Genomic DNA, 24717 nt, shown 5'->3' with positions numbered 1-24717 from the left:
AGAGTTGTCTAGTGCTTGCAGGGAGCACGGGAATTTTTTTGTTTTTTTGTTTCTATTCCAAGCCTCGTTGCGGTGCTCAAGTAGTTATTTAGTGTCACAAAATGGATGTCAAGGAGATATAGGTTTAGGCGATATTTTCGTCGCAGTATTTATTCGATTTATTTGCTATAGGTCTTGACATTGACAATGTTTCAACCGATGTCCTGGATATCTCTACTGTACCAACGAAGGAAAGCAGTGTACAGAACGGGGAAGTCCATCAGGAAAACCCCAACTTACTTAATCTTGCTTAATCAACTTAGCCACATTTGTTTCCTCTCTCATGCATCATCTACCTAGTAAATTTTGTATTTTTTTAGTGTAACCTGTAACAAAATATGTATGCTAATATGACTGAACAACTTTTTCCTGAATATGTCAAATTTGAATTTCTAGCAAAGTAGGCTAAGTCACTAAGTACGACTTAAGTCTGTTTAAGGCAAGCTTAAGTAAGTTGGGGTTTTCCTGATGTCGAGGAGCGAGAGGTGTTTATAGGCGATGTTACCGGATGCGTACCGGTGACTACGCGCCCAAAACCCCGACTCCTTTTTTGGTTCAAGATCACCAACGTGTCCGGCCCAACTTGATGTGGAACTAGTAACATACAATGGGTATAGTACCATACAAACGATTGACTCGCAAAGTACTTAGGTCTCGGTTATCAATGTATTCCAGATCCATACCAAATTCAGTCGCCCCGATGAACGCAACACACGCTCCCCAAGAACACGAGTACCGCCAGACCAGATAAGAAGCGCAGAATGCAAGATCAAACATATAGAAACCCAATTCAGCAAGCCAAAGAAAAAGAGTGTCGCCAGTCGGCGACATATACATCAGGAAAATTATAAAAATTCTTAGCCAACTTATCTTACTTATGTTTACTTGAAACAATACTAAGTGCACCAAGTCATGTAAGAAGATCATTTCTACTTAATTTCTACTTAGAGAATTCTTCACAAAGGAAATACAAGAAAGAAATCTGCGAATCAAGTGTTATTCAGAATTTTAAGTAGGCAGGTGATAATAAGTGAAATTTGAGATCTACTAAGTAGTAGACTCACTCAGAGTATCATTACTAAGCGGAAAACATAAGTTGATTTCAGCTAAACAATAATAAGTACTACAATAAGTCAAAATGCGATCTCATATGCATGATGATCAATGAAATTGTTGACATAATAAGTGCAAAAAGTGTCGAGTGTCTGCAAGTAAGTGAGATTGGTTGGCACAAAGTCGCCCCCAAATACTGGTATAAGGTGGGCCGCACGAAATATACTATCAAGGTGGATGACAGACACACAGCGTGCTCCATCTTCAAGAAGCTCCGGCTCTACAACCCACATTCCCGTAATTTCATCTGGGGAGTCAGCCACACGTTTGAACCACTGTACAAGTGCACAAGGGTACGTGATACCATCATGCTTCAAAGAAAAAAATAGTCTCACTCGAGCAATGTTGAGGCCGCGCATGCCATCGGCAGACGAATCAGTGCTAACAAAGACACAATCATAGTGCCCAGGGCCATTTCTCCACGTATCTACAGTGCGAATACGCTCGTAGCGCATACCGCCAATCCCCGATAAATCACTAGGAGCAAAGAAGGTGGCCACGGCTGAAGTGTACAGTGTGATCTTTTCGTAGATCTCAGGAAGTGCAGACCGGGAGGAGTCAGAGCTAGATGAGTCAGAGTCAGCACAGCATTGGTCATGCAGAAAATGCTGAATCAAAGTTGTGAAGTTGGGTTGACCTATCTGATCTGCAATGAGCTCTGGGTAGATCCGTCTGGCTGTAGTAAGGTGTATGGTGAGCGGAAGCATGCAAGTATACACAAAACTACTTACCAGCTGTCTTCGCCAGGTCAACATGGGCAAGGACCGTTGGCCCATCAACAGCATCAGCATCAGGCTCAGCATTGGTGTTACCCTCACCCTCGTCTGCACTACCTTCGCCATCATTAGTTGCATGATGGTAGCGTCCAAAAGGCTCATCCTGGTCTGGGACATCTCGTTCGATGTGTGCTTCCAATGGAGCGTTTAGTATCCCTGTGAATTGTAAAGGTGGTGATTAGTGTTGGCGAGCCCAGCATCATGAAAATCACATACCAAGTTTGTTGAGGATGTATGACAAACACGTCCCTCGTAGCATCCCGCGGTCAACAAAATCAACGCGTGAAGCGGCTAGCTTGTCAAGACGCTGATTGGTAAGTAACATTTGACTGAGAGCCTCGAAACGACTCGACCGGCGCCATGGCTCCTTGACAGCTTTAATGTGTTTGGACTCTGTTATAGACGAACAAAGCCCATTTGGTGCGCCGAACGCTCGAATGAGCTTATGGTAATGGATGAGTGAATGTTGTCGAGGGAGATTAAATCCTCTGGGTCAAACACCGGATGTTCGGAATATCTCGCGGTACCTGTGGAAATGCTTCAAGGCATCGTCCATTGCGTCGAGGCTGTTAGAGCTGATGATGTTGCGGCGAGCGATGTAGATGAAGTCGAGTAACGCTCGCAAAGCCTGTACCATCTCTTTGGGTACATGACCTTCGATAGCAGGTATATAGACCTGGGCAGTAAATGCGCATTAAAAATATTAGTACTGTTGCTATGTAAAATATAAGAATATCGGTACAGACCTTCATGAGAGCTTTTGAGTCGTCACCAGTCCACTGTTTGAATCCTCTACCCTCTGGAAATCGTCGAAGGCCTGCAAACGCTGGAGCTAGAGCGATGCTAGTTGTGTGACACATACTACTATTCAGCAGCAGCAGCAGCTTGAAGTGAATTTGAAGATAAACTTACCGACGGTCAATGTCGTCCAGTATCTTGTTCGCATTGGCTTCTGTATATTGAGCTTCGATGTAGTCGTGCACCCAACTAACTAGGTGGTCCTTGAACGCTCCCTTGATGAGCTGGTGTAAGATATCTGGGGAGAGAAGCTCGTGTATGTCGGCACGTGGAAAGTAATTAGTGAATGGCTGTATCAATAGTGTAAGTTCAAAAGAGACGAGTAGATGAAGTATTGTACACACCACAATGTCTCCAACAAGGCCGTATTCATCCCACAGAACACCTAGTTCGAATTCCTCAACCAAAACTTCGGTGTGATTGCGGGAACGTCGGCCATATGTGCCTTCATCGAGACCGTCTGCTGGTGCGGTGCATCTGCCGGTGTAAGAGCACCATAGTCCTACTTAGCATAGGGACACGAAGAATAAGACAAAAACGTACTTTGGACACCAATTTTGTACAATACATGCAAGCAGTGCTTGCTCGGGATAGTCAGCTATGTATGGTCCAAGACCATACACAGCTCGTCGAAAGTGGCCATCAGGGCAACGGACAACCTCTGGTTTGGTCATGCCAGGTTTGAGGGTTTCAAGCATTTTTGCAAGTGACGAGTGTAGAAGCTGGCAGTGGAACTTGTGGAAGTGTGCGTCCTTGGTGTCTTCATTATCAGCTAAGTAAATCAGTACCACATTAGTAACAGCAGCGCACACAATTAGTAGAGAGTACGTACCTTTTGGAATGGCTAAGAAGCCAAGTAGTACGACACCATTGCGGTGTGCACGCCGCACATTGTTGCGGATGTTGCCAATGGACATATAGACCGGCCAATATTGGTTATGGCCAGTGGCGACAGAGACTGTTGTCTTGTCACTTCCAAGGATAATAGGGACGAACATCGATCCTATTGTATCCGGATCTTGCGCAATTAAGTCCTGCAGTGAATGATAGAAGTGAGACAACAACGCGAAGGAGTAAGTGAGCAACACTTACGGCCTGTTTCCAACACCAGTCGCCGGACATAAAGTCCTGAAATTGATGCGCTCCATCACTAATGCTATACTCCTGTAGCGGTGCATAGTCGAATTCGTCCTTGAAATCCGGGTTTGATATGATGTTGTGAACCAGGAGCCGAGGGTCTTCGGAACCATACGTCATACTCAGACTTCATCCATGATGGAATGTCATCCGGGTCGTCAGGTAAAATTCCGTTGTACTGCGAGCTGAAGCTTTGCCAGGGAACATCACCGAGAGGAGTTGAATCGATGGTGTCGTACATGTCGGTGTGGTTTGTGAATGGCGGGGTATCACTGTGAGCTGCTAATGAAGCTGCCCACAGATTGAATACAAAATCAATATCGCCTGCAGACATTTGGTTGCGACGGTACAGGAAATCAGCAACTTCAAACTCGACACGATCGTTGTATGGCGTCCAGTCGTCAGATCCACGATCTGATGGGCGTGGAGGTGGTGGAGCATCTGGGGGTATGGGATTCCCTTGACCATCGCAGATTCTCCCTTTGTAGAGGAGAATTGAGCATAAATTGTATGAGCATCAAGAGAAGTCATGTACCGTTAATGATGGGATGATATGACCTAGTTACCTGAGGTCGACTCCAAGCTTGGCTGTCAGAACTAGCACTACTACCAGGAGGCTGATCTACATCCAAGCCACCTGTAGAGTCTGCCGGCGGCTCAGCAGAATGCCGATCCTCAAAGGTATCGTGTGGTGCATCATACTCAAAATCATGATGGCTGCCATGACCATCCTCAATGACATCCTCCAAGTCAGGTGGATTGAACACCATATCAAAATCATGACCACCACTAGCCTGAGTGCGACTGTCAGAAGCTCCCTCTGATCTGCTCTGGCTGTGCGAATGATATGTTGAGTCAAATAAGGGATGTTCAGGGCCAGACTGAGACGCCGATGATGAATTGCGCTTGCAACTAGCAGGTGGGGGAGAACTACTGGAACTGGAGGATGAATGGTGTGGCAGTCGGAAAGTCTGTGATTCATGCTGTGATCGCATGTGGGAAGTGCGCCCGGACCTATTATGGAAATGGTGGGTGCAGCCTACTGCTAAGCATGGTAGCGTAGGCTGACGATGGCTAAGGGTGCACATTTTGCGAATATGGAGGTTGGTACTGGATGGTATAGTGTGATGGTGTAGAACTGGCGGGGTAATGAGAGCCTACAAGTCTGAGCTTCAGAGGTGCATGTGGCATGATATTTATATGCAAACTTACCTTAGCATAAGAGCCTGTGAAGGCGCCACTTGAAGCGTGAGGTGTATGCGTTGTTGGGAGCAGTGAGAACCTTCCAAAAGTAACATGAGGCAATGGTACAACAAACATGCATACTACGTACCAACAACGAGGCAGCCATTAAGTTGGACAGCATGAATGATCACCAGGAGATCCAGATCGGGAAAAGGGCAGGGTAGTGGGCTCTTCTAGAGAAAGTGTTTGACATGTGGACTGCAGGCTAGCAAAAGTGGCAAGATTGACACGCACAAGTTCAATTGCAGAGTTCCATTCAACATCTGGGCGAAGTGATAATGATGCGAGTGGGGGATGAAGACGAAGCTGAAATGATGCGAGTGAGAGATGAAGATGAAGCTGAAACGATGCAAGTGAGAGATGAAGATGAAGCTGAAATGATGCGAGTGGGGATGAAGACGAAGCTGAAATGATGCGAGTGGGGATGAAGACGAAGCTGAAATGATGTGAGTGAGGGATGCAAGTCAGGGATGAAGACGAAACTGAAATGATGCGAGTGGGGGATGAGTTGACGAGCAGGCTACTAAAGACTGACCAAGGGTGCGGGATGATAGCCCATTCTGGAATGGGGCACACTCTGAGCATTGCGGAATGGAGAGGAATGGAGAGGGATGGGTAGGTAGTATGGGATCATGTACAGCAGCCATAGTGAGCAGAACTGGGCTGGATGATGGTGTCGTGAAGGATGATCGTCCAATTTGCCGTCATCGGTTGCCCGATCTAGCACTGCAGGTTAGTGCGAATATGACGAGCGGCTACTAAAGACTGACCAAGGGTGCGGGATGATAGCCCATTCTGGAATGGGGCACACTCTGAGCATTGCGGAATGGAGAGGGATGGGCAGGTAGTATGGGTCCATGTACAGCAGCCATAGTGAGCGGAATGGAGAGGGATGGGCAGGTAGTATGGGACCATGTACAGCAGCCATAGTGGGCGGAATGGAGAGGGATGGGCAGGTAGTATGGGACCATGTACAGCAGCCATAGTGAGCAGAACGGGCTGGAGGGATGAAGACGAAGCTGAAACGATGCGAAGACTGCCGTATCAATCGCAGAGTTCCATTCAACATCTGGGCGAACATTGAGAAGACTGCTGCATCTGGCATAATAAACTCATATTAGCATTCTCTGAACCACTGAATAGACACGAGCACATACCGAGGAACACGCTTGCCTGCAGGCTAGAAAATGTGGCGAGATTGTCACGCACAAGTTCAATCGCAGAGTTCCATTCGACATCTGGGCAAACATCGAGAAGACTGCCATATCTGGCATAATAAAATCAGTTTAGCGTTCTCCAAGTCACTGAATAGACATGAGCACATACCGAGGAAAACGTGGTGAGATTGTCACGCACAAGTTCAATCGCAGAGTTCCATTCGACATCTGGGCAAACATCGAGAAGACTGCCGTATCTGGTATAATAGACTCAGATTAGCGTTCTCCGAACCACTGAATAGACACGAGCACATACCAAAGAACACGCTTTCCTGCAGGCTAGAAAACATGGCGAGATTGTCACACACAAGTTCAATCGCAGAGTTCCATTCGACATCTGGGTGAGCATTGATTAGCTCTGTAGATAAAAAAAGATCGATATCAGTTGTATAGATATCATTGAACACATACCAGAGCGGGAGTCCAATGCCAGTGTGCCATGTTGGTGAGGCATGGCAAAACCCTAAGTCCCGATTTGAACCACTTTAGTTAGTATTACGACTACCACCATCGTAAAGTTGACGAAATTTGCTCACCTTTCACGTCTTGCTCCTTCCACCACTCCGACTCACCAATGTCTACTCGCCGTGTTACCCGCACCAAGAATGCAACTCAGCGTCCTGGTCTTGTAGACGCAGTCCCAAAGAAGAAACGTCGCACGGCTGCAGAAGTAGCTGCTGAGCGTCAGGCTAAGTTAGATGCCAAAGAAGAAAAGGAACGTGCCAAGGGCGCTGGGATCAAGCGTGTTGCTGAATATGAGAAGAAACAAGCAGAAAAGGATGCGTCAACCGATGCTACCCCGCAGGCTGCAGTCTTACCGAAGTCAAAGCCCCGTCCAAACCCCATTCCAAAGAAGACTCGTGCAAAATCACCCACTCCGCCTCCTGAAGATGACGGATTCATTTCTGATGTCGAGATGGACGATGCCGCCATTGACACCAGCACCTACAACCCAGATCCATCCCAAGCCTCAGAAACAACTGACACCCGCATGGATGGCTCAGAGTTGAGTGAAACTCCTACTTCGCCACCAAAAAAGAAGGCAAGGATCGACAAACGGGAGGGCAAGAAGGTGCCGGCTGAGAAGACTAAGGTGCGGGATGCTATTAAGGTGGCGCAACTGGAAGAGGCAAATGAGCAGGAGACAAGGAAGAAGAGGAAGACAGCCCAACCTCCCAGCACAATAAGCATTGACTCAGATACGGAGTCGAATGTCCTGGTCATTAATGCGACGCCTACAGCAGCTCACAGCAAAAGATCAGCCCTTCAGCAAGCCGATCACTCGGATGATGAACCTATGCTTACTGATATCCCAGCTAAGCCTCAGTGGGCAATGCCAGCGTTGAGCAATGAGAACACACCTAAGGTGCGGCCTCGTGGTAGTCAGACTGAGAAAAGGGGTAGCAGGAAGGTGATGGAGAAGGCGAAGGTGAAGGTGACGGAGAAGGCGAAGGAGAAGTCAGATGATAAGGGGAAGGGGAAGCAGCAACGTGATAAGAAATCAATTCAGCCGAAAAGGTACGAAGTTCCCTTCTTCTTTTCCTGTCGTCACTTGTCCATCAATATCATGCTCACTCTCGACGAAACGACACTTTATTATTTTTTTCTCAGTGATTCTGCTAGTGCTATGGACTCAAAGGAATTTTCAACTGGCATCAATGATTGGGCTGCGAGCATCCCAGAGAACTCAAAGCCTGGTAGCAAGGCCAACACCAGCCAGCCCAGCATTTTTAAAAATAGATCAGCCTCGCGCTGCAATGGATCCGTTCTTCCCCCCTGACCAATGGCAGCACTCGATCATCGTCCAACTCAGTCCTGACTAACAACGTTTTGATTTCTCACGCAGAACCGGTCATTCACATCAAAGAAGAACCCAAGAAGAACTATCACCTTGGAGTCATTAATGGAGGGCTCTCTGACGAGGATGAGACTCAAGGTCTTGAACGTGAGGCTGCAGTCGCCAGCCCTCCCAAAGGGAAAAAACGAGTTACGAGCTCAGTAAGTGTCTGTTTTGACGTCATGTTTATTTCTACTACTACTGACTACTACAGGCTCTTGTTAAAGATTCCCCCGTCAAGCCAATAGCCCGTCAAACTGAACGAGCGAAGAAACCCAGCAACGACAACCTCCCCGAAGGCATCGATCCCAAAATCTGGCGCCGTGTCTTTATCTCGACATACATACAATATGTCGCGACATTGGCGAATCCCTGGGAGGTTCCCGCCAAGCTGGCCTGTGAGAAGATGCAGGTGATATGGGATGCGATCTTTCCCCATATCGGCCACACAGTGACAAGCCTTCGTTCAGTCTACTACATCGTAAGTGCGCTCAATTTTACTAACACAGTACTAACTTAGATCTACTTCAATATAGGCTGTCCAGCGAGTTGCCGACTCCTACTGCAGCAACATTGGCTCCGCAGCTATCGCAATTGTCATTGCGTACTTTGAGTCTCAGGACTCGCTGAGGGACTCTGATGACAATTGTGCGGAATTTGCAGTGTTCGCACTCAGCAACCTTCGATTCTTATACAAGAAGGCAAATGGTGATGACAAGTCTGTACGTACTCCTTCTGTCTCAATCAATTTCCGAGTTGTTGTTGTTGTTGTGCTAATGCTTAATGCAGAAATTCCGGGGCCTTTATCAAGGCGCATTTGTTGTGCAAACCTTCGGTGCACACTTCACCGCGACCCGTGGTGCCCAAAAGATACCTGGGGTAGACAAGCCAGGTGTACTAGCAAATCCTGCTGGGGGTCTCGCATTGTCATGTGCTGCGGTAAGTACTCGTCATCCTATTTATTCTCAAAACTCACGAACTGACAATTTTAACTAGGTCGAACGAGCTTTAACTCTCTGGTCTACTCATACTCTCACCATCAAAATGGTTCAGGCCGCGAAGAATAAAACCAGCATCTCGTTGCCGAAGACGATGAATCAGTCGACTGGCAAGGTGTCCTGTCGGCAAACAGGATTCAACGACATCTCCTGGGGTACATCGACGCGCGCCTATGCGAAGGCTATCATGAAGAATCTCCGCGAAGACAAGTTCAAAGTCATCATTGCATCTGCCATGGAATTCTCGAAGAAGAGTCGTCATCCTGGCGATGACATTGATGATGCTGCTGTGGAGGATGACCTTGATCTGGATGAACGCGCTCAGCTGGTGGACATATCCGACACCGAGTCCGAGGGAAATGATGGATCTGACTCGGATGTGGAGTAGGAGCCTCAAAGTCGCTTGTTCATTCCTCCTTGAAGCCGGCGCCGGTGATTCTTGTTCTTTTTTCGTTGTTTTACTAGTACTACTTTGCACAACTTGAATGCTACTGCATGTGACTTGAACAGATTCTTATCATGCTGCGTTTGACTTATCTCAGTGATTTTATGTCCTTAAGGGTGCGCTCAAGCTCAGTTCAGGACCTTTCAGAGCGTAGTAAAGTAGTTTGAAGTACATTAAGTGGTGCGCATGCAATAAACAGCCCTAAGTCACCCATGCAAAAGTTCAGTTGTTTTTTACTTAATATTGACTTTTGAAGCTTTGGAGCCTGAAAGTACTTTGAAACAGTCTTTCTGCTAGTAGTAGCCTTAGTAGTACCATACTACTAGTACTTCCTTTCACTTAGCTCTAATAATAAGCACAGTAATCAGAGCAGCTAAGTCACATTCAGCCGAAGACCCTACTACCTTTCACTTAGCTCTAATAATAAGCACAGCAATCAGAGCAGCTAAGTCAGATTCATCCGAAGACCCTACTTGTGGCAAGTCACAATCCCCTTAATGTTTTTTGGCTGAATCCGACTTAAAATATTCATTAAGTGATGCTAAGTTTATCTAAGGTTCATTAAGAATTTTTTTGATTTTCCTGATGTAGGGAACTGCATCAGACCCTTCAGTCACTGGGCACGTAGAACTGATACCCTGGACATGAAAAATGACCGCAGAATGTGTACCAGCCGATGTTGGCCGGGCCATGTAGACATAGGGCTGGCCGATAGGTATGGATTTAGCTATGGCCGGTGCCCCCCAAGTCATGTAGAGTATGACCAGCCGGCCATGTAATCATTACAGGCTGATGAAGCTGGCCATACATGAGTGTACACCAAGCAGGTTGGCTATGCAGGTGGAATGTGTGCTGGCTAGGCATACCTATCTGCTGCCTCTGGCCAGCACCAGTGCACCACTAGCACATGCATGTAATAGCATGCTGGCCGTATATGTAGGAACAGTCCCGGCTGGGACTAGATGTTTTCCTTCTCTGACCAGAACTGCTAGTACAATTGTGTACTAGTAACCTGGCCTGATATGTAGGGACAATCCTGGCCGGGACTAGATGTTTTCTCTTCCGGCCAGAACTGCTAGTACAGCTGTATACTAGCAACCTGGCCGGAGCTGTAGGGACAGTCCCGGCCGGGACTAGATGTTTTCCCTTCCGGCCAGAACTGCTAGTACAGCTATGTACTAGCAACCTGGCCGGAGCTGTAGGGACAGTCCCGGCCAGGACTAGATGTTTTCTCTTTCGGCCAGAACTGCTAGTACAGCTGTGTACTAGCAACCTGGCCGGATATGTAGGGACAGTTCCGGCCGAGACTAGATGTTTTCTGCCTCCGGCCAGAACTGCTAGTACAGCTGGGCACTAGCAAGCTGGCTGGATATGTAGGAACATTCCTGGCTGGGGATAGATGTTTTCCTTCTCTGGCCAGAACTGACTGTCCCTACATATCCGGCCGGGACTACATGTTTTCTGCCTCCGGCCAGAACTGCTAGTACAGCTGTGTACTAGCAACCTGGCCGGATATGTAGGGATAGTCCCGGCCGGGACTAGATGTTTTCTCTTCCGGCCAGAACTGCTAGTACAGCTGTGTACTAGCAACCTGGCCGGATACGTAGGGACAGTCCCGGCCAGGACTAGATGATTTCTCCTCCAGCCATGTTGCTAGTACACAGCTGTACTAGCAACCTGGCCTGATATGTAGGGACAGTCCTGGCCAGGACTAGATGTTTTCTCTTCCGGCCAGAACCACTAGTACAGCTGTGTACTAGCAACCTGGCCAGAGCTGTAGGGACAGTCCCGGCCGGGACTAGATGTTTTCACTTCCGGCCAGAACTGCTAGTACAGCTGCATACTAGCAACCTGGCCGGATATGTAAGGACTTTTGTACTAACAAATTGACCATGTATGTAGTGTGACTTGTGAATATCATAACATCATTTCTCTTCATGTACACACAACTGGCCAGCCTCACAATGTATAATATTGAAACACTGATAATGAATTCCAGACATGAAACAAAACAACACTTTGAATATGACATACAGTTTGAACTCATTTGCGTAAGGCCTTCTTGGAGGGTTGTCTGGCTCTGGAAGATCGGCGAATATCATCAGTCCTGGACTTCTTGTGAGAAGTTCCTGATGCCTCCAACTTGCGTCTTTTTGTCCTCTTCTCTACCACCTGTTCTTCTCTGTCCTTCTCCTGCTCCTCAACATCAGCACGATCTTCATGCCCCTTGTCAACATGGTGCGTCTCTGGTTTTGCACCTTTTTCCAGCATCTGTTTTGCTTCCTCAAGCTTCTCCTTGGCCTCCTAAAGCTTTCTCACTTCCTCCTTCAGCATGACCATCTTTTCCCTCTCCTCTTCCAGCAACTTCATCTCCTGCTGCTGTTCAACCGTATCCTCCTGCACCTTCTGTCCTCCATCTGCTGCATTCTGAGCAATATTCCCAGGTCTGTCTCCTTCAATGCCAGCAACCTCCTGAGGCTGCTTGCCCACCCTCGCCTTAGATAAGCGGACTACTTCTCCTCTAGCTGTGCTGACCGTCTCCAAAATGAGATCAAGGCATTTGATATCCAAGACCGACGTGCTAATGTAAGAGGGGATGTCGGGGGTGGCCTCGTCTGCCTCATACTCAATGACTCGCTTACATTCCCTCACCAGCATCCCAAGACCAAGTGCTACTCGCATGGCCGAAGCAAAAGAAGAGACCTTGGTAGATTTGACGAGCTGCAAGAACTTGAGTAGTTCATTATCCGAGTCATGCAGGGCATTGGGAAGATATGATCTTTCCCAAGACCACGTTGCCCAGCTAGGCCATCCTTCTGGATGCTTGGAGGCTTGTTCCTTGGTCAGGTCAGTATAAAGTTTCACAAGTTGAATATCAATTGATATCATACCTTTTGCAAGTCTCTCAGGCCCTCAACGAAATGTAGATATTTGGGATTGCTGCTGAGAGCCCGCAGAAATGACATGTGGTCCTTCATTGGCACAGCTGCAGGTGCCCCAAGTTGAGCAGAAGATGGACGGCCAACTAGCCCTTTCAAATGCACCGCAGGAGTTGACATAGCTTTGTCCTCCTCTGAGGTATCTGCATCATCGGCCGGCTTCCTTGTACACTTCGTGTTACAGGGATCTGTAACACCTACTAGAGCCCCAGCTCTCCCTACGCCTGCCCCCGCTCTGCTAGACTCCCTGCGCGGCGGTGCGCCGCCTGCGCCTAGAAAGACAGCGGTCTGGACCGCTATGACCCCGCCTGGCACTATGACCCCGCCCCTGGCCTAGACGGCCTTGTACCTGTTCCATGGAGGCAGTACGCCTCATGGACACCCTAGATCAGCGCATGTATACAGCATGTCGCTTCATGAAGATCCGGAGCGCGCTTGGCGCTTCCTGTACCTATGCGCAGCTGCCCTTGGCGCTGCATGCTTGATCAGAGGCTAAGCCTCATGTATGCTATCTCTCCTCATGTCTAGTCATCTTAGATTACCGATATACTATAGATTACAGACTGAGCTAGAATACCTATAGCTAGACGCTATAAGAGTAGATACATTGTTGTAGATTAACTTCACTTTAATCTACTAGGTTCATCCCCAGAACTTGCTCATCTAAGCCTACCAGCTTCCTTGTGTGAGACCGCACTTCTAAGTCGCCCCCATACGACTTAGCACGTATCCGCTAGCCCTGCATCTCGACGAGCGCCGTCTTACCGAGATCGCCGGAGGAATCCTTGACGTTCCGTCAAGGCTAGACCACGCTCAGCTTCAGTAGACTCACTCGAGTCGTCGCTGAGAAGACCTATCCTAGTTCGCACACGCCGACCGACGGTCAGCGTAACACTTCGTAGACCTTGAGCTGGCCAACTTGTTGAAGGTGGCATCATCAGCCGGCCTTTTCATACGGCTACTAGGTGTAGGGCTGGCCATAGCATCAGACTCCAAGTCCTTGGCCAGCTGTTCTGTATGGGTTGTTGAACATTGGGCGGGTGAGGATGGCTTTGCAGGTTCTTTGTCGATTTCCACGTACATCTTTCTCTTCTTCGTCCTTTCTAACGGAATGGCATTTGCCAGCCGAGCAGCACTCAAGTCAGCGACCCTACTCCCAACAAAAATGATCAACTTCTTCCCTCCCAACTTCCTGAGCTCCCAATGGCGCCAAAGCCTATTCACATCTACTGTCCTCATGTGGGAGGGGTCTTTGAAGACAAAACCCTTGGGGACACAATTCAGATCTACGTACATCGCAGGATCCGAACTGATCACACCCCAAGGGACGGGCTTGCTGCTGCCAGTGAAGACTTCTACCAAAAAGATGCCACAGGTGAGACGGAGCAAATTCAAAAACAAATATCCACTGACTATATGATGCATGAACGATTTGACGAATTAATTCCTGTTGCCCTTTGAGGGGAACATCAGTCCGAGAAGGTAGTTGTCCGAAGCCCTCCTTGTCCAAGACAATTTCAGGTAAGGATGGCTTGTCCTCCGGCTCCTCCTCCTCCTGGTTGTCATCCTCGTCCTCATTATCACAAGGGTCTAGTCGGATTATGTACATAAGTATCAAGTATGGCACCGTGTGGCCCAAGAAACCGAATGACTTACAAAATTCTTGTTTTGACCACTCAGAAAACTTTTTGAAGCCTTCGGCCACCCATTCCTTGTTGCCTGCCGAACTTACTGTAAATGCCTTCTTGCACGTAAGAGGTTCAGATTCATGGCTAAATCAATATAAGATATTATAATTTGACTGTCGGAGTAACAGAGAACATGCACATGCAGACACCCAAGGACATCTCCCCAGGTTTCTTGTGGCTGACGAGCATGACAATACGACATCCCATAGTACGACAAACCTCCTGTGAAAAGGCATCGAGGTTTTTTTTGAGGTTCCTCTTGCGGTACCTGGAAACATGTTGTAGAAGAAATGAATTTGTAAAATTGTCAGCTCACATTGCCTGAGATTCCGGTGGGGCACCTTCTTCATTCCACTTGTCCCTCGCCTGCTGAACTTCCTTCTTTTGACCAAAGGTCATACTATTGAACCACTGCCGTGCATGTCCTGTCCGGTGCTTGATAGAATGAGGGACCCCCATCTTCTGTTGCTCTTCCTTGTCGTAGTTGTCCATCTCCTGCTTGAAGAGCTTCTGGGCGATGTCCCAATCAGTAAGCTGCTTCTTGTAGAAGGAAGCATCCTTGGGACGAGCATTGGCTTCTCTCTCTTCTGGAGACACAATAGACTGGTCTGCCTCTTGTTCAGCATGGAATATATTGTCCTCGGCCTTTCGATCGTCCTCATCAGTGATAAACTGGTAATAGCAACGTCTAATGGCCTTTTCATTACATAGTGTCAGCAACATTGAGAATTTAAGTAAATAACATTACCCTCTTCAAGGCCTTTGGCAGATCCACAGGATCATCCTGCGAGTTGCAAACATCAACAATTGTGTCTCATACATTTCGAAGAACTTGACGACGACGCGTTGATTGTGGATCTTTTGCTGCCAAGAAATCGTCCTTGTGCTCAGCAAGGATCTCTTCAAATGACACATACCAGTCAGACATTGAGAGATTGAGAAATATAGGCAAGATCTGTGCAAGATGTAGGTAGGATACCGGCCATGACGTGTACAAAATTTCAACAATGCGGTCACGTGTGCTGCTGTGTTAGAGCGACTGATTTCACTCTTTGCAACACATTAAGCAACAAACGCGTTTCATTCAACTAAGTCCAAATCAAAAACAAAAACATGACCGAAATGTAATGTAAGTATGATGTGACTAAAAGATTCACTGCCACGCCCTCTTTGCTGACCTGCTAGATGCATCCACCTGGCTCTTGCGTTTTCCTTTCATCAAAGAAGGGGGTGAATAGAATGTAGATGGTGCCTGGAACCACCCACACTTGGTGGTCCTTGCTGAGTTCACCATGAAACCCGGAGGTCTCTCAATGACGAATTTGTGAGGTGCGAGCCTCTGGGCGGTACCATAGTTGGAGTACTTGCAGGAGTAGACATATCTTGTCACAGATGGATCAGACGTTTCAGCAAACTGATGGGAGTCTGCACGAACCGTCAAGGCGACCTTTTCAGACCAACTTTTGGTCGAACCACATTGAGGGCACTGCACAGGCACCTCCATTCCCCAAGGCTGAGTTTGGGTGTGGGCGCGTGCAAATGTTGTGCACTCCAGCTGGTGGTGAGGACTAGTGGGGTCTGGAGTCATGAGGATGACTTTGGTGTGTAATCCAAGGCGGCCGGACAACGAGAGCAGCTCAGGGAAGGTCTTGCGCACACAGAGCTGTTCCACCAACACTAGCTCTGCAAATGCCAGGAAGAAGTTAGAAGCCACAAGTGGCTGGAAGCGTTTGGCTGTGAACATGATAGCGGAGGTGAATTCAAAGTGAAGGACGGCTGACATGAGCTGGTCGTAGGGCTTGGGATGTGCAACAACAGAGCCACAGACCAGAAAAACGATATGGGCATTCTTGAGGACCATTGAGTAAGCCGAAAGTACAGTAGTGAGCACCTAAGAAACAATTGTTACCGCGTTAAATGAATGAGAATTTAGAAGTACTCACATGAGAAACTGTCATGGCGACATATTCAAGACCACTTCCATTCTCCTTCGGTGCTTGACCGGCGTAAAGCCAACCACAATCTTGTTCTGAGTGATCCAAAAAAAAGGCAACAATGCGGCCGTTGTGACCAAGGTGACTTCGACATATGTGAAGCCCCCATTGGGGTAGAACGTCTCCAGGAACTTACAGATGATGGAGACCGGTGTGCAGATGGGATCCTCACCACTGAGGATAAAATGTATGAAGGCGATGGGTCCGGCAGCCATGATCGAAGATGAGGCCATCTCGTATTTCCCATTGAGGTGCAGGAAGCTGGGTAGCACCTCCTTGCCACCCTGACTGGGGAGACCGCCAGTATAGAATCCCTGTAATCCTTGTATCAATTTAACTGCTTCAAAAATAAGAAATACTTACATAGAATGGTGCCGGAGACTTCAATGTTGCCTTGGAGTGACACGCCAAGCAAAGGAAGGAGACTGTTGGACGTTGCACAACGTCAACATAAGAGTCCAGAACCTCGATGCATTTACTGCACATAACGCGAGGGCACACATTACACTCATACAGGACAATGGGACCCTCACCGCCATCCCTACAGATCATGCACCACTAGACAATGCATTAGAGATAGAATGAAATAAGCAATACTGACTCACCATACTGTGGGCGTCTGCAGTCTCTAACATTGGGGGTGGGACAGCCAAAGTAGAGGGCTTCAACGCTAGTGCTGTAGCATTGGCAGTAGTTGTAGTAGATAAAGCAGAGATTGTCCTTGCAGAGCCACCAGTGGACTTAATCTTGGTTCTGGCCATGTGGATGAGTGGTAGAAACAGAGGATAGAAGATACGACGTGTACAAACGGTACTGGCCGAAACGGACTTTGAAGAAAACAAAAGTTGAACAAAAAGATCATGTGACCGTGTCAAGCCACAAACACGCCATGTCAGCTTGATGCGGTCACATGATCTTTTTGTTCCAAATTTTAAAGTCCGTTTTGGTCAATACCAGCCTGAGGCAACAGAACAGGCAACAGAAATTACATAATCATATAATTTCTGTTGCCTGTTCTGTTGCCTCAGGCTGGTATTGACCAAAACGGACTTTAAAATTTGGAACAAAAAGATCATGTGACCGCATCAAGCTGACATGGCGTGTTTGTGGCTTGACACGGTCACATGGCTTCCGCACTTTGCTGGTACAAACAATACCAAATATGTTGTTGAACAATAAGGCGTGACCAGCTTCACACGGTTCATTTCTTTCAACAACGTCCTCCCCTCATTCTACAAGTCTCTACATGTTTACCTCTTACCTGTTCACATCACTTCTTTTCACATGCTCATCCTGTTGCCCACTTACACAGACTGCAGCTGTATAAGTGGGCAATGGGTCACTGGGTAACTCTGTTTGTTGCAAGGCAAGTCTCAGTTGCAGCCTAGTTCTTTACTAATGGCCCTTGTTTTTTCAAGGACCTTTGCTATTCTGGAGGTATAAGGTAAGTTTTAGCGTCTTCTCCATTGTCTACTAATTAAATGCTCTAGTATCCTACTACTGGACTTGTGACTGCAGCTGTGTAAGTGCGTCACTGGGTAATTTTGTTTGTTTCAAGGCATGTCTTAGTTGCGGCCTAGTTCTTTACTAACGGCCCTTGTTTTTTCAAGGACCTTTGCTATTCTGGAGGTGTAAGGTAAGTTTTAGCGTCTTCTCCATTGTCTACTAATTAAATGCTCTAGTATCCTACTACTGGACTTGTGACTGCAGCTGTGTAAGTGCGTCACTGGGTAATTTTGTTTGTTTCAAGGCACGTCTTAGTTGCGGCCTAGTTCTTTACTAACGGCCCTTGTTTTTTCAAGGACCTTTGCTATTCTGGAGGTGTAAGGTAAGTTTTAGCGCCTTCTCTTGTATCTACTGATTACATGCTCTGGTATGCTACTACTGGACTGGTTCTGTGTGCACATTGGTGCGCCTGACCTATCTGTTTCATAGTGAGAGGATGTTTCTGTCCACATTGGTGCGCCTCTCCTCTCATGGTGCTAAGTGGGTTCAAGGGGGCTTGGTGAGGGTGGAGAATGGGACACATTGGTACGCCTCTCCTCCCTCCACTTGAAGTGGGTTCAAGGGGGCTTGGTGGGGCTGGAGAATGGGACACATTGGTGCGCCTCTCCTCCCTCCACTTGAAGTGGGTTCAAGGGGGCTTGGTAGGGCTGGAGAATGGGACACATTGGTGCACCTCTCCTCCCTCCACTTGAAGTGGGATCAATGGAGCTTGGTGAGGATGGGGAATAGGACACATCAGTGTGCTTCTCCTCCCGGCAATCAAATGACAAACACGGTGATCTACTGTTTTTTTAGTCTAACAGTTATTGACAAATGTTGCACAGATGGTATCTAATATGAAGTTAACCTTCCTCAGCCGCCCTAAGGTAATCTGTATACTTCAAAAGTTGCCGACACTGATCACATTTTGTAGATTCATTATAGTACTTTATTTAATATTATATCTTACTATACTTCTGCAGTACAAGACCATCGTGGAGAGGGCTCCTCCACGACGGCCTTGTATTAGCTGTGATTTTTTCAATTTGTTTCAACTTAAAAATTAAAGTAGACTCTAAAAAATAATCATGTAATCATTGGTCTTGCAATGCTACTCGGTCGTTTGAATTGATCACGTGACTATGTGACTTCAAAGACGTCCATTCTGCTGCTGATCTATGGCAGTTACTGAGGACACAAACTGGCATCAATGTGCCACTTTCATGGCGCATGATCTAACTGTTACTTCTGTGCATGAGCTTGTTGCATGTCGCATTGGTGTGAATTGACAATTTTACATCTTTCAACTTACATGCAAGCGCATGGCTTTGAACTGGACACTTCCGGCGATCTCATCTGTCATTGAGCCACCAAATGTGAACTGACTGTTTGTATCTGTTCATATTGTAGTACAGTTTGCTATCCGGGTCTCCTTAACGTCTCCTACAAGCGCTGATCTTAAATTTGTCTTGCATCTTTAGGTTTGCATAACCACTAATACCTCAACAATTAAACACTGTGTAGCACTGGCAAGTGGTCACTGCCTTGATGCAGTTGAAATTCAACTTCAGAACTTTCTTTTCTTTATTCATATGTGAGCTCACCACATTGGTTGCATGTAAGACGTCTCCATTCTTTTCACTTGACAAAACATCGACAATAATTTTGATTTCTGTACAGCACATTCTCTTTCCTGCAGAATGGCAGAACCAAGCATCCCTAAGACTGAATTGACCTATTTCGAAAAGGTAATTGCTTTTATTCACGTCAACAGTGGGAATTATACCCATATATAGTTTAGACTCATTCAAGTTGAAATTTTAGCTGCCATCAAACAGTTTGTTTCAATTCTTTGGTTCTACATTTCATCTTGCAGCTGGATGATGGCAGACAATACTGTCACAGCCCTGGCTAACAGACTGCTTACCCGTGTGGATGAACTTCTGCAGCAAGCATCACCTTTTCACGTGTTCCCAGATGGCTGGCTCAATAACAAGTTGCTGGAGAAAGCCAGGTTAAGTTTCTTCAGGCTGCTCTTAACACAAATTGACCATCATTCTTCATCTTTCAGATTGAGACTGTGGGCCGACTGGCAGGCAATTATAGCGGTCCCTACTGGTAGCACTGTCTTAGCAAACAAGATTGCAGAAATTGAACTTTCCCATGCGGCGGTGACCATAGCCCTTGCAATTGTGAGTCCTCGAAAGTGGTTGTGTATTTTGGAGTTATATATTACATCTATAATTGGCCACAGTCCAGGTGGACTGGGATGTTGAACGTTTTGCGGACCGAGTGAAGGTTTCACATCCATTTCGCGCCAACCCAGAACACCATAAAAAACTAGCCAAATATGTTGCCATATCTTCATTTGGTTGTATATCTGAGCCAGCCACCTTTGTTGATCAGTACGGAAAGATTCTAGCCTGGTATTTGCCACAAATTCTAGTGCCTGACCGAGTGGTATGGCGTTACTTGGTCTCATTGAACTATAATCATTTTAATATTTATATTTAGGACCTTGTCAACAAGGGCGTTGTTACATTGGCACCGGTTTTGGATCAACCTGGGCCAAAGTCACAGGCTTGGCATTCACAAGGTTACATTATACCTCCGGACGGCACAGAGTTTGGAATTGGACGGGTTACTTTGTGCCCAGGGGGATTCATGCAATGGCAGGAGGTAAGCATCTGTCTATACTTGGCACAAAATTAAACTAATTAAATTGGTAGCGGCTTCAAGATGATTTGTACCAATCTACCACACTTTCATCACCGGTTGTTCAGGATTGGTTGTGTGAAATGACTGCGACCGAACAATTTCGGTCCGCCATCACCAGGGTCATCGCACCAGATCAATATCATGCTGGCATGGAATCGGTTTCTAGCCTTAATTCTGTGGTTCGCACTTCAGTTCCGGTTGTTTGGCCTTCGCTGTTTTCTGGAATGGAAGTTATTGTAAACCGACAGACGCCATATCACCGAGATCCAGGACCCTCAGCCTCGATGTACAATCTTCTTGTGAGCCTTGGGAAAGGTCACAAGGCCGTACTTGATATTCCTGACTTGGGCGCTGAGCTAGTTTATGAAGCTGGGGCTATGGTTTTCATCTGTGGGCGGGTGTTAGAACATGGCGTCCCATTCTGGGGTGATGGGGAAAGAGTAGTCATCGCCCACTTTATGAAGGATAAGGTCCATGAAAGGCTCGGTGTGCCTAGACCATCATTTCCGTCCCAGAAGGATTTTCTTGATAAGGTTGGGGCTGGTAAGAAGGGAGGTCTAAAGGCTATCCAGAGGGGTGGAGGAGATGGTAGGAGGGGTAGGAGGGGTAAGAGGGGGGGTCTAAAGGCTATTTGAAGATGGGGAGGAGAGGTTACCAGTAGAATCTATTTTTTTTACATCTGTCTACACCATATGTCACCAAAGAAGAAAAATCATCTCAAGTCTGCCTCGTATTCGTTCAGAGACAGAGGTCATTTATCAAGAGACAAGGACCTTGATGTGGACTATGTGGTCCATAAGCGATCCATTGGAAAGGACGGAAACCCTGGCTGGCTGGAGTCCTGTGCAGATCCGCTATACAAAACTTCACCAGGGCCTTCCCACTTGTCGAGTCCAAGGAAACGGCTGAAAGAAGTCTCTATGGAATTGCCAGATATCCAACACAATGATATGTACCAGGAAATGTATGGAGATTTTGTGGCTGAACTTCCAAGACACACGAAAGTATGTCTGCCTGTCGAGATGTTACAGATAATTGCCCTTCTCACAAATGATGTAGACACAAAATGACTTCATATCAGAGTATCTCCTGTATCGAGACACATATCTAGATATCATCTTGGAATCAGAGACCTTTGTCGGTGCTGGTGTCTGCGAGATTTGCCAAATGGCCAAGGGCACTTTTCGTTGTTTAACTTGCACCGGTGACCATGGCTGGTGTGGTTCCTGCATTGTTGCATCACATCAGTCTTTACCTTTCCACAAGATCCAAATGTGGAATGACAAATGTTTTGATGATACAACTCTGGCCGACCAGGGATTCGTATGGCATATGGGTCATGGGGGGAAGTCTTACCCTCAAAATGGAGCTACACCAAGTTCGATTTCTACCACTGCTATCACTGTTGTGCATTCCTCCGGAGTGTTCACTCACAATGTCACATGGTGTACTTGCCCAGGATCTTATGATCAACAGCACCTTCAGCTGCTTCGCACAGGATTATTTCCTGCCAGCACCACAAGGCCCAAGACTGCATTCACCTTCGAAGTACTGGATAATTTTCTTATCGACGCCTTGGAATGCAAAACTTCAGCGATGAGCTTCTTTGAGAAGCTAAGGCGGCTGACTAACAATGCTTTCATGTATACTGTTCCTGTAAGTGAAAGTCCTGATTCTGTCATTCTAGACCTTCTTGAATGTTGGCTCATGTCTAGGATCGATATCGAGAACTCATGAGAGTATCTTGTCTATGGCGAGACTTGAAGAACCGTAAATGGTTTGGATTTGGTCATGACAGGGAAACACAGCCAGGACCAGGAAATCTGGCACTCTTCTGCCCATCTTGTCCTCAGCCAGGAATCAACATGCCTTCTCAGTGGGAGGAGAAGTATGAAAGGTGAGTCAGTCCTGCAATTCTTGCTCAGGCCAGTAGCCATCTGTGGGGCGTAATACACTCCTGGCCGGTAATATACATGTACTATGCACCAGCCGGTATGCCATCTATGGTGCCCTGACAATATCATGGCCGGTTATATATGGCCGGCACAATGCTAGAACCGCCCAGATATAGTGCTGGCTGGCTTTCTTGGTTGCAGATGTAGGCCCGGCCAGTACTTTGCCCATGCCAGGTACTAAATGTTCTGGCCAGTGGAAGACCGGCCAGTGTCAGTTATGCACTACCTAGATAATGGTGGGCTGAACCACACTGGGTAAGATTGAATGCTGACTTTTATTTGCAGGTGGCTAGTAATGAAGAGATTTGTAGTGGACGGAAATTTTACTGCACAACACATGAACATGCGACAGCCTGAATTGGACATCTACCTCTCGGATGGTTTAGGTTATATGGTGACAGAGGCAGAATACCAAGCTCACCTGACCTCAGCTACAGAGAGTAGAGAGGTAAGTCAAGTTGCATGAGTTGTAGAGCTTAGCCTGAATTTGTGGACAGAGGTCTGCTTGTAGCAACCATCGAGCTGTCAATGCTGCAAATATGAACCGAAGTAACCTCCGAGCTACAGGGGTGGGTGCTACTGCTTGTGCTCGACATGGGTGTTTTGTTCCCCACAGCATTGTAGACTTTCAGAAGGGTGAACGGTGAGTCCTCTCTCATTTTGAATCTCAAGGTTGTGAAACGTTTTTGGCTTCATAAACTGACTCAATCCTTGCCAGTCATATGAATATTGATTACTCAATATGCAATGCCATAACACATGCAGCCAATTGAATCGATGACTCCCTCATCATTTATGATGTAGGATGCCAGTGGAGCCTTCATTTCACAGAACGTGTTGAGAAGAGCCCTGGCTTAGCACTTCCTGATAACACCCTCATTGTGGCCGCAGTGGGGAAATTTCATCTCAGCGCTCACAAGCTTCCTTGTTTTGCTAGATACAGCCTAAATTTTATTCTAGGAGCTGGGCAAGTGGATGGTGAAATTCTAGAAACACTCTGGGCACCCTTCAACAAGATCTCTCCAACAGCTCGGTCCATGAGCCAAGCTCACCATCAAGAAATCCTTGATGATCATATGCGGAATTCAAATTGGAAGAAGCTCGTTGGAATTGGTAAGTGCCTATATATAAGACATAATGACAATTTAATTTAATGCTACATGCAGTTAAGACACTCTTAAGAAAATACAAACGGGCCAACAAAGGCATTGACGACACTAAGGTACCATTCGAAGAGCTTACAAGATCTTTGAATACAAGCAGAGTCAATGGATGGGAGGAAGATGAGGAGAAGGCGATAAAAGAACAAGGAGAATATCTGGACATATACCAGCTAAAGATAGATAAAGGTAAGCTGTTTGAACTTTCCTTCTATTCATTTCCACATGATGTACATTCTTATGGGTATTTTGAAGCACCAACCATGGCAGAAATCCAGCTGAAATTAACAGAATCAGAGTATGTTGATATGGGCAAGTTGGGATTCGTATCTTGGCTTGTTGATGGCATCCATTTGGAAGATTCACAGTATGTCATTAAACAATTTTAATCTGGAGGGTATATTTGAATTTAATTATAGGGATGCATTGAGGGTCGAAATCAGGCAGCTTCCAAAAGATGTGTCCCCTGCTCAAAAGACTGTGGTTGAAGACAAAAGACAAAAGCTGGCTGCTCGTATTGCGAAATTTCATGAAGTTGCTGATGCTATGGAGGGGATTGAAGTTAATGCAGGTACAGAACCCCTAGATGACCTCAGATTTTGCTTTGCAGATGTGTCAGAGCATGGGTGGGAGGGTGCAGATCTTGAAGAAGCTTTGGAAGACATCGATGAGGAAGCTCCGGCAGAAGCCATGTGTATTTGGATGCCATCATCAGTTCCTCACGACGAAGCTTCAGCACTTGGCTTGGATGGTCTACAATCTGAAGAACTGGAATTATGAAGGGGGCAGGCAAATGATTGCCTGGAGAAGTTAAGGCAAACTCTGGGCCACAAGGCTATAATTTACCGTCAACATTTCTGGAGCGCAGATTCCACATGACAAGGCACCAGGTCAAAGCAAGAAGTTCTTCGTTGTCGAGTCAAAATTGATAAGTGTGTCCGAAGCTACCAAAGGGCAAGGGCTGCAATGGTTCAACTAGGGGTGGATGAAGATATTCTAAGGAATCTTTACCAAGAAATCGAGCCTAACCAGCTTGGGGTGGAGAAGGAAGTCACAGAAGAGAATAGATATGGGCAAGGATCCCACAGATTGGCTTGGTTTTGGAACATCAACAATGTTCACGGTTCTCAGCAAGACCCTTGGATGGATGAATGTGAGTTGTAATTAAATGTT

General features: G+C 46.8%; 5 protein-coding genes across 5 annotated transcripts; 2 read left to right on the top strand and 3 right to left on the bottom strand.

Moving 5' to 3' along the window:
* Positions 1-1172: 1172 nt before the first annotated feature.
* On the bottom strand, positions 1173-4858 carry F5147DRAFT_745971 (uncharacterized protein; the record flags this gene model as incomplete). The annotated part of the gene is made up of 13 exons (XM_041439803.1): positions 1173-1828; positions 1884-1985; positions 2044-2084; positions 2168-2416; positions 2456-2604; positions 2675-2771; positions 2841-3016; positions 3071-3203; positions 3270-3498; positions 3559-3760; positions 3819-3917; positions 3979-4322; positions 4399-4858. 13 exons carry the CDS (start codon positions 4856-4858, stop codon positions 1173-1175), a joined length of 2937 nt encoding a protein of 978 aa, XP_041292281.1.
* Positions 4859-8415: 3557 nt separating this feature from the next.
* Positions 8416-9548, top strand: F5147DRAFT_577786 (uncharacterized protein; the record flags this gene model as incomplete). The annotated part of the gene is made up of 4 exons (XM_041431416.1): positions 8416-8647; positions 8826-8884; positions 8952-9101; positions 9159-9548. Coding segments are annotated over 4 exons (831 nt in total), but the record flags the coding sequence as incomplete, so codon positions are not given.
* Positions 9549-11648: 2100 nt separating this feature from the next.
* F5147DRAFT_653327 (uncharacterized protein) lies at positions 11649-12664 on the bottom strand (the record flags this gene model as incomplete). Its single annotated transcript, XM_041433770.1, has 3 exons — positions 11649-11876; positions 11925-12443; positions 12497-12664. The coding sequence occupies 3 exons, from the start codon at positions 12662-12664 to the stop codon at positions 11649-11651; spliced, it is 915 nt and encodes a 304-aa protein (XP_041292279.1).
* Positions 12665-13529: 865 nt separating this feature from the next.
* On the bottom strand, positions 13530-16987 carry F5147DRAFT_653326 (uncharacterized protein; the record flags this gene model as incomplete). The annotated part of the gene is made up of 14 exons (XM_041433769.1): positions 13530-13557; positions 13626-13760; positions 13839-13899; positions 13958-14134; positions 14201-14316; positions 14372-14500; positions 14549-14928; positions 14981-15016; positions 15053-15187; positions 15428-16123; positions 16176-16255; positions 16363-16540; positions 16590-16784; positions 16832-16987. The coding sequence occupies 14 exons, from the start codon at positions 16985-16987 to the stop codon at positions 13530-13532; spliced, it is 2502 nt and encodes an 833-aa protein (XP_041292278.1).
* A 4134-nt stretch (positions 16988-21121) lies between these two features.
* Positions 21122-24324, top strand: F5147DRAFT_774290 (uncharacterized protein; the record flags this gene model as incomplete). The annotated part of the gene is made up of 9 exons (XM_041441585.1): positions 21122-21433; positions 21489-22085; positions 22145-22326; positions 22670-22832; positions 22882-23027; positions 23322-23497; positions 23551-23733; positions 23800-23911; positions 23964-24324. 9 exons carry the CDS (start codon positions 21122-21124, stop codon positions 24322-24324), a joined length of 2232 nt encoding a protein of 743 aa, XP_041292277.1.
* Positions 24325-24717: the final 393 nt, after the last annotated feature.

The sequence above is a fragment of the Suillus discolor genome (genome assembly GCF_016758755.1).
Source record: "Suillus discolor strain FC423 chromosome Unknown F5147scaffold_31, whole genome shotgun sequence".
Classification (NCBI taxonomy): Eukaryota; Fungi; Basidiomycota; class Agaricomycetes; order Boletales; family Suillaceae; genus Suillus; species Suillus discolor.
Note: the sequence above shows the minus strand (reverse complement) of the source record. Positions and strands in the feature narration are given on the sequence as shown.